At 35.2% G+C, this 8,175-nt stretch overlaps 1 protein-coding gene across 1 annotated transcript; it reads right to left on the reverse strand.

Moving 5' to 3' along the window:
- Window positions 1-547: 547 nt before the first annotated feature.
- On the reverse strand, window positions 548-7,935 carry LOC136233831 (transcription factor BIM1). Its single transcript, XM_066023514.1, has 12 exons — window positions 7,622-7,935; window positions 6,928-7,409; window positions 6,738-6,815; window positions 5,454-5,822; window positions 4,211-4,301; window positions 4,003-4,133; window positions 2,949-3,057; window positions 2,291-2,360; window positions 2,107-2,202; window positions 1,519-1,973; window positions 1,120-1,249; window positions 548-1,025 (listed from the first exon to the last, which is right to left on the reverse strand). Exons 2-12 carry the CDS (start codon window positions 6,965-6,967, stop codon window positions 918-920), a joined length of 1,677 nt encoding a protein of 558 aa, XP_065879586.1. The 5' UTR covers window positions 6,968-7,409; window positions 7,622-7,935; the 3' UTR covers window positions 548-917.
- Window positions 7,936-8,175: the final 240 nt, after the last annotated feature.

Genomic DNA, 8,175 nt, shown 5'->3' on the forward strand with positions numbered 1-8,175 from the left:
CTGATGTTATCTTGTTATTAATTATTTTAAAATATTTTTACATGAGTATTATAAGATTTTTATTTACTATGATGGACAGAATTGCAATTTACAAGTTTTACATGTGCTGTGTATAAATTTATTTTTACATGTCTAATGTCTAAGTATCCTTGTGATGGATGAGAATTACAATTTATTCTTTCTGTGTCATTTTTTAACTGAATTATTTTTGTTTAAAATTTGATTCTATTATGGGCTGGCCATTTAGAGCTTTTGAAGGGTCATTAAGCCACATAGCTTTGGGCTGGGCTCAAAAGAATAAGAGAATTCTCAGTAAAAATCCTATTAGATTTGATAAAAAATTAATAGCTGTTATGATTGTACTAATAATTAATTTAAGTTGATTAGAGGCTAACCCATCAACTTTTGAAACACTAACTGGGTATAACTCCCTAAAATGCAGGTGAGAGGTCATGTATTCAGTACCCTACCTCGTCAAAAACCCTACTCATAAAAAAGAAGAAGATCCTTCTGAAACATGAAATGAATGTATCTGTACTTAAAAAGAAGCAGATAATAAGAGTGAAAATTAGAACTAATTTTCCACAAAAATGTAGTTAATAAGAGTAAAGAATTAAGAAACGTCAAATGAATGGAAGCTTTAACGAAAAAGCAGCTTCTCAACATTACAAGATGGACTATGGAAGCCTCTTTGAGGATACACAAAAAGGAAAATGAATATTAAGTATGTTTGGTTCTGTAAGGAATTTCTGTGGATACCATCAAGCTGAAAAATAGCATGTACAATCATTTGGGTCTCAACTGGGTAGTTTCATAAACCAGGAGAACACATGAATAACCCCCATTAATTATGGAACAGGGGTTTCAAAAAATGAATAAATTAACTCAAAAATAATAATAATAATAAAGAATAACAGTTATGGTACTCTACTTGTCTTGAGTTTCTTTTGGCCTTGATTAGATTCCTCTCCACTTGAACCTCTTGTCCTTATTACTCCTTGATTACTTGAAGCAACCTTATTGTCCTATGTACAACAAAATATTAGCTGTTCATGATTTCCATCACCACAAAATTCTGATCCAGCTTTCAAAATAATTAAAAAGTCTATGTCAGTATACCTTAACCATTGATGTTGGAATGCTTGGTCTTCTACTTGCTTGCTTTCCTAACTCAATTTGCACCGAAATGCTGGCCCGTGACAAATCTACTCCGGTACTCTGTAGTGCTTGTGTTAGAGTATTTAGTAACCTGCATCAATTACAATATTAGCTAAGTTATTTGCCTCAGACTGCGACCCATAAACAATAGACTTATTTATCAAACAGAGCCCTATATCAAATGCTATACAGATAGGATTAAGAAAATGTGAATAGATGGATTTATAAATGGTTTCCTCAAAAGCTCTAGGACTGAACATACACAGCTTTGGGATGCATGAAATGCATAACTTAGAAATTGAAAGGCGGACTAAGGAAAAGAGCAGAATAGATGAATGTGAATTCTGAACATAAACTCACCCTTGAGAATACACACTTGAGATGCTAATTGTACCACCTTCAATGGTCAGCTCTTGTTCTTTTAACTTATCACCAGCAACAGCAAAACCATCACTAGTACATGATCTGGTATGATGTGATTGGATTTGGGGTTGAGTTGCCACATTCTCATCATCATCTAGTATAATTCTAGGTGCGATTTGAGCTACTGCTCCACTAGTTTTTCCAGAGTTGAAGACGTTGTTTGCCTGCAACGACATAGGAAATGGCATTGCCTTTCCGTGATGGTGATCCAGTGCTTTGAACGTTGAATTCATTTCAGATTCTACTGCATTATGTGCACCTCCTGTAATGGTTGGAGAAAGAGCAATGCTTTTCTCATCCAAATTTGCAGCAAATAGTAATGTAGGAGCAACAGCACCGTTGATGGCTCGAGATTGATCCACATAACTTTCTGCGGGTCTGCTACCATTTTTCTGCAACAAACATAAGACAGAGCCAACTGTTAGCTTGTAATGATAATCATCACTCCACTAAATTTGATCATGCGTTATAATTGCTCCATACCATGCAGAAAATAAAGGCAAGCATTAAGTATAGAATTTTTACCCAAGGCATCAATTTTGCCGGTTCCTGGTTCCATGCTTGGTATGACCCTTCATATTTTTGTACTTTCTCCTGTAAAAACTGAACGTACTCGATAACCTGAAAAGAGTTTCAGAAATCTCATCATTCGGAGATTCACTTGTAGTGCAGACCAAAAGAACAGATAACTATTGGGACTTCCTTGTACCTCTAATAGGAACGATGCCTTGTCTCTCTTTTGGTCACCATGCGGTATGAGTTCTCTCAACATCTGAAATCTGCAAAAGAGATGTAAAAGTCACGCTTTTTCCTAAATGCACTCATGGTATTAAAATACATTTATTACTTCCAAATTTCACGGTACACATGCTTTTTCTTAAATGCACTCATGTGCTATAAAGCCAAACATTAAATGTACTTCATATGAGGAAAAGGAAAACAGGATTAAACAATTAATGTTCGCTTTTAAGAAAAGACGATGCAGCGTAGTAGATTTATGTTAGGCCTGCCCCTCCTTCCATCTGCTCGATTTTATCTTTATTAATTACTTATCTTATACCAGTCGAAGTAAACGGGCACAAATTGAAAGAGTAAAAGACCGACCCAAAATTTGAACCTCCCATAAAATATTTACTCATCGCCAGGAACCTAGCTGCATAAACTGAAAATAGTCTTATTTAATTTTAATTTTCTTAAGCATAAGCAGTTCAATTTAATTTTACATGTTATGTTGTACAGAACGATTAGTTAGTGAATTTTCAACGAGCAATATCGCATATCAGAATCCCAACTTCTTTACTGAATAAAAACATGTATGACAACTGCGCCATTGTTAGATTTTACAATAGGAATCATTAAAAACATGCCTGTCATTTATTTTGCTTCTTCTACGTTGCTCAGTAGCAGAATGTTTTGACCGTGGCGTGTTAGCCTTCTGATCGGTGCTCTTCCCGTCCACTTTTACCCTCAATTCCCCTGTTAATTGAAAGGGGTTAATGAGAAAGAAAGACATTACCACAATTTAGAGGTCCACCAACATAACAGGACACCAATGTAGTGAACTATGTTTTATTAAATAGATAATGGTTCAATTTTAGGTAATTTTAAATTGGTTAAGATGCAAAAATACCATCAACTTTGATAATCTCCTAACTTTATAAATGATGTAATTATACCTCTTAATGTTTGCAAGTTGGATTAATTTTACCTTTAGCAATAAGTATACTTTGCAAGTCATGAATTTCGTTTTCTCCACTCGAAATGCGCGTTATGTTGTCACTCATCAACAACTTATCGAAGACACATGAAAAAAAATTCAAAAAATATCCTGTGTATAAATGTGTCTTTGATCCGGAGCATAACATGAGATAATTTTTCTGAATAGAGTTAACGAGATCCATAACTGCATAAGTGCTCTGTGTAATAACGATTGAAAATTAGTCCAACTTTCAAATCCCAATGGTAAAATTGACCTAACTTGCAAATGTTATGGGGTAAAATTGCATAATTTTAAACGTTAAAAGTAAAATTGTTATTTAATGTCAATATTAGGAATATTTTTGTTTCTTATCCCTTTCAAATTTTTTAGACTGACTTAGGATTAATTTACTAACTCAGAAATAATATGAAACTTAAAATAATATTTTATGTTTTTACCAAATTAATTAAGAGGTATTAAAATTACCATTATCAAAATGGATTGTAAAATTACAGGTAACAACACATTCACAAACCCATTATGATATTAATGGATTACAAGTATTAAATAAATTTTAAATCAAACTTTTCCACAGTGAGTATTGTTAAAAAAAATTTATATTGAGCTGACGCAGTTATGAGATGCATTTTTTGGGTTATATCTCAATTCAGAATCTCTACGGAATGGGTTATAAAACAGCAGAGTCAAGCGATGGAACAAACCTTTATGAATAGGCGGAGGGCTTTCTTTCTTAAGGACGAACTCATCCTCGTCGTCTAAATTATCATCCTGACTACAACCCTTAGCTGATTGGATCATTTCCATAAAGCTTTGGCTTTTCTGCCCTGTTGGCCTGTTGATTAACCCATGTGATAAGAAGTATCAGATAAAATAAAGGAAAGAACAAAATGGAAGAAGAAAGAGACATACAGAGAGCTGAAGCTGCTGTATTGGTTGTTCGTCGACAGCTGGGACAGCCTCTCCTCCGTCGTCCAATGCGCTCCTACCTTTGCCGCTGCATCTGTCACCGCCAAACTAGTATTTCAATACGAGATTATACTAAGTAGAACTACTACGATAGAAACAAAGATTATCCGACTAATAATTTGGTGTGTTTTTTCCGCCATCAAATTTTTTTTTTTTTCAAGAACAGTTCTCTCAGCTTCTCAACTTTTCCTGATTCATTTTTGGGGAACAAAATTGTTAGAATTACTGCGTGACAGCGAACATTTAATGTGTCACAGGACATAGTAATTTTTTTTGGTTACACACAGGACACAGTAATTATACAGTAGAGTACTACGTAGAACGGAACAGTGTCAGTACTCGGTAGTCTAAATATTTAATTATTGTTATTTTTTTTTTTTTTTTGCATAATTATTGTTAGAATTATTATTGTGAGAATGTCGATTAGTGAAGTTAGTAATGGTCCCAAAAAATGTCAAAAGTAGTAGTAGTTCACTTGGCTGGCCTCCAACTGAATGACGTATCTTTTGCCACCAGTTTCTCTGTCACTAAATACACATCTAGATCTAGATGCACACTCGTTGCACCATTTTCGGTTCCATTGCCCGCACATCTCTCGGGTTAATTTCCTTCCTAGCTGGCTTTTCCATTTTTAAAAAATATCTTTTTATTTTTTGGTTCCAATACCATCTTTTCTTTGTATAGGAGGCAAACCACTGATTGAGTTGTCTAGCTATTTGGGGCCCTATGTACATTACGCAGGCAGCAGTGCACATGACCAGCGAGATTCACAATAATCTCTGGTTGATTTCACGTTTGGACATGGTCATCCTTGGGTCCCTCAAAACTAATTTCTTAGCAACATCTACTGTATCAGCATTAGCCAGTAGTCCAAAAAAGTTGAACTTTAGTGACGAAAATGGCAACGTGGATTTCAGCAAGGACAGTGAGATGTTTTCATCAATTAGCCCAAAACCTAAACAGCTACACTTGAAGGTACTGTACATCTTCTTTCTTGGCAAATTGGGTATGTTGATCATGTATCAACTTCATCTTTGTACTTTTCTTCCTGATATGTCATTATTAATATTTAATTCAGACCACCAACTAATAAGTAACAATTTTGACCTCATACCCCTTCACTAAATATCTTTGTTAATGGACTTGCATGCACATGCAACACAATAAGTAAAAGGAATATTGTTACCTCTGGCAATACTAGATCGTTCTCCCACATTCTCCTTCCCTGTCTTTCCCTTCTTCAATGCAGATTCTTCCCATAAAGTAAATCCACTTCCGGTATAAGAACTGCAGTTGGAATGCTCGTCATTTTTATCTGTACTACTTGTTTGGGCTACCGTGAATATTGGGCTTCCCTCTGGCTTTGGAACTCTTTGATTGTAATACGAAATGTGGCTAATACTGTAAGTCCCAATTCCTCCGGGAAGAATGTGCTCCACGGAGCTTGGTGGTGCTTTTTCAACTGATGACGGAATCTCAACGGGGTTTTCTTCTTTAGCACTTCCGTTTTCTACCCGCTCCAGTGGTAGCAAAAAGTCATGAGTTTTGAGGGAACCTGTTCATCCAAGAAGGAAAGTAAATTTATACTTCAGATTTACAACTCGCTAAACCTAACAAGTTCATATAAGTACAAACAATTATGAACCTTTCGGTAAAGTGAAATGGTGATTCAAATGTTCAACTAGAGATTCTGATTCCTGCGCCATCTATACCAACCAAGGAAGTACAAAGCTTATGCTTCCATACATGATTGTTTCCTTCTAACCTGATTTGCTTCGAACCCATAGCTAGCTACATTATGAATCTCATTAACCTGTGCTTGAAATCGAAAGACGTATATATCCTATTTACAGTAATTTATCATGTGCTGTGGAGAATTCTTATAAGTGGAATTTTAGTCAATTATATAATAATCTTTCCGTATGTTAATTGATTAATTAATCGAAATGATACCGTTATTCATGAATGAAAAGCACAGCTCTCTCTCATCAAATGTAGTGGATGATTTATGAAATTTTATTGCGAAGAACATGCAATGCATATGTGCAAAAGAGCTAATTATGTGAATCATGTGACAACAAATCAAGATCATGGCCAACTCTTCAAATGGGTCCCATTCAACATACCCCAGTGCGCCCAATCTGATGGTGCTAATTGCTAACTGCTAAGTCTTTCCTTTTCGGATTTAGCGACCCCTATTACCCGACCTGGCCCACCCCAAATTTTTAGGCCCAGATCCATGATTCAATACTCATCACGTGCATTGACAAATCGTGAGTGATTCGTCAAATATACAAATACTACCTATGATAGTAATTGATCTTTTTCCTCACATTAAATGGAAAACATCAAAGTCATGAACATGTCTGCAATTAAAAAATAATAATAATAGTGATAATAAATAATTAGAACACTAAAGACCCAACGAATTCTTCGGGATCTTAAATGGAAGAAGAAAAAATTAAAGTACCTTGAGAAGTAGGCCTTGGATCTTGTTGGACAGTTGAATGACTGTACAGTGATAGAAAGTCGTGTGTTGGTTTCCTTCCTGTAGAAAATATGCTTCTAAACTACAGTTAATATGCTCTTTAATCTGTTCTTGTTTCAATTAAGCTATAAAAATAAAATAAATGAAAATTCAAACAAAAAAATGAAAATACCTTCGGCTTCGAAAAGACGTTGCTGTTGAGGAATCTCCATCCACGGTTGAGATATTTTGTTAATTTCACCAACCAATTTCAATTAAGAAAAAAAATCTCTGAAATAGTTCTCTTTCCTTGGAGAGAGATTGATTGAATTAGAGAGTATAAGACTAAAGTTTCAGAAATCGGAAATTCTTCCTTCTTCCTAATGCATGCTTCCAGCTTCCTTGTTATCAGATCCGTTTCTCAGGCAAAAGCAGAATAGTTAGAAGATGCGAGCCCTCCGCCTGAGATCGGAGGTGCATTTACTTTCCGAGCAAATTCACCTCTGGATTTTAAGAGTAAGAAGCTGATTGCCAGTTGCGGTCTCTGAATTTTGTTTTACAGAGAAATCCAGGAATTTCTCTCGTACAGTTCTCAACTAGAGAATTTACTCCACTGCTATAATCATCAGTAGAACTTCAAACCTCAAGTACATCCTCGAATCTGCCACTCAATTACTTGAACAAAAAAAAAAATCAACAATTATGAAAATAAATTCAACGCATAAGGCAAATTACTCATAAATTCAGGTAAAAAAATTCCAAACAATCTGAAACACATTATTGGAAGATCAGGGAAAAACAAAAAGCAAGTCCATAACAATCGAAACAAGGCAAAGAAAGAGAGGAGAATAATTAAGTAGTTAAAAGTTAAGGACATGAGTGTTTACCTTCGATCTGAATTATGGAAATTAGCGCGAAGAATCAGCTGAGAATTGAATTAAACATTGAAATATGCGGAGAAAGAAATCGAAATCGAAAGCGAAGACTGATGGTGAATTGTTGTGGAAAAGCGAATAGAATTGCCAGAAATAGAAATGCTAAAAGAATCTCGTTCGAATATCGATGATAAAATAAGTCCAACTTTTGAAAGAAAAGAAAAGGAAAAAATTATGAAATTTAGGTTTAGAACATTCAGCGCTGTCAAAGAAATGGATACAGGTTGGAGAAAAACTCTCTTTTCTCTCTCTCTGGTGTGTGTGTGAGAGAGCTTGCTTTAAGAAGTAGTATTATACAGTTATCTTGGTTGCTTAGGTTCATGGCTTTCCGTTACGAAAAAACGGCGTTGTGAGTGACGTCGTTGCGGCGGGGTTAACGACGTTAGGGTCACGGAGAAAGGTCAGGTTAAGGGGATATTTAATTAATTTATTACTCCGTTTAAACTGAGAACAGGGTGTGGCAGTATGGTTCACGGAACTCAATAATTAAGTTTGTTTGTTTTTTA

This window comes from Euphorbia lathyris, chromosome 1 (assembly GCF_963576675.1).
Source record: "Euphorbia lathyris chromosome 1, ddEupLath1.1, whole genome shotgun sequence".
Lineage (NCBI taxonomy): Eukaryota > Viridiplantae > Streptophyta > Magnoliopsida > Malpighiales > Euphorbiaceae > Euphorbia > Euphorbia lathyris.

Coding starts and splice junctions, on each gene's coding strand:
- LOC136233831 (XM_066023514.1), bottom strand. CDS start 6,967: ATGGAGATTCCTCAACAGCAACGTCTTTTCGAAGCCGAAG. Junction 4,302..5,453: donor ACGATCTAGTATTGCCAGAG/GTAACAATATTC, acceptor TGGCGGTGACAG/ATGCAGCGGCAAAGGTAGGA. Junction 1,974..2,106: donor CGGCAAAATTGATGCCTTGG/GTAAAAATTCTA, acceptor TGTTTGTTGCAG/AAAAATGGTAGCAGACCCGC.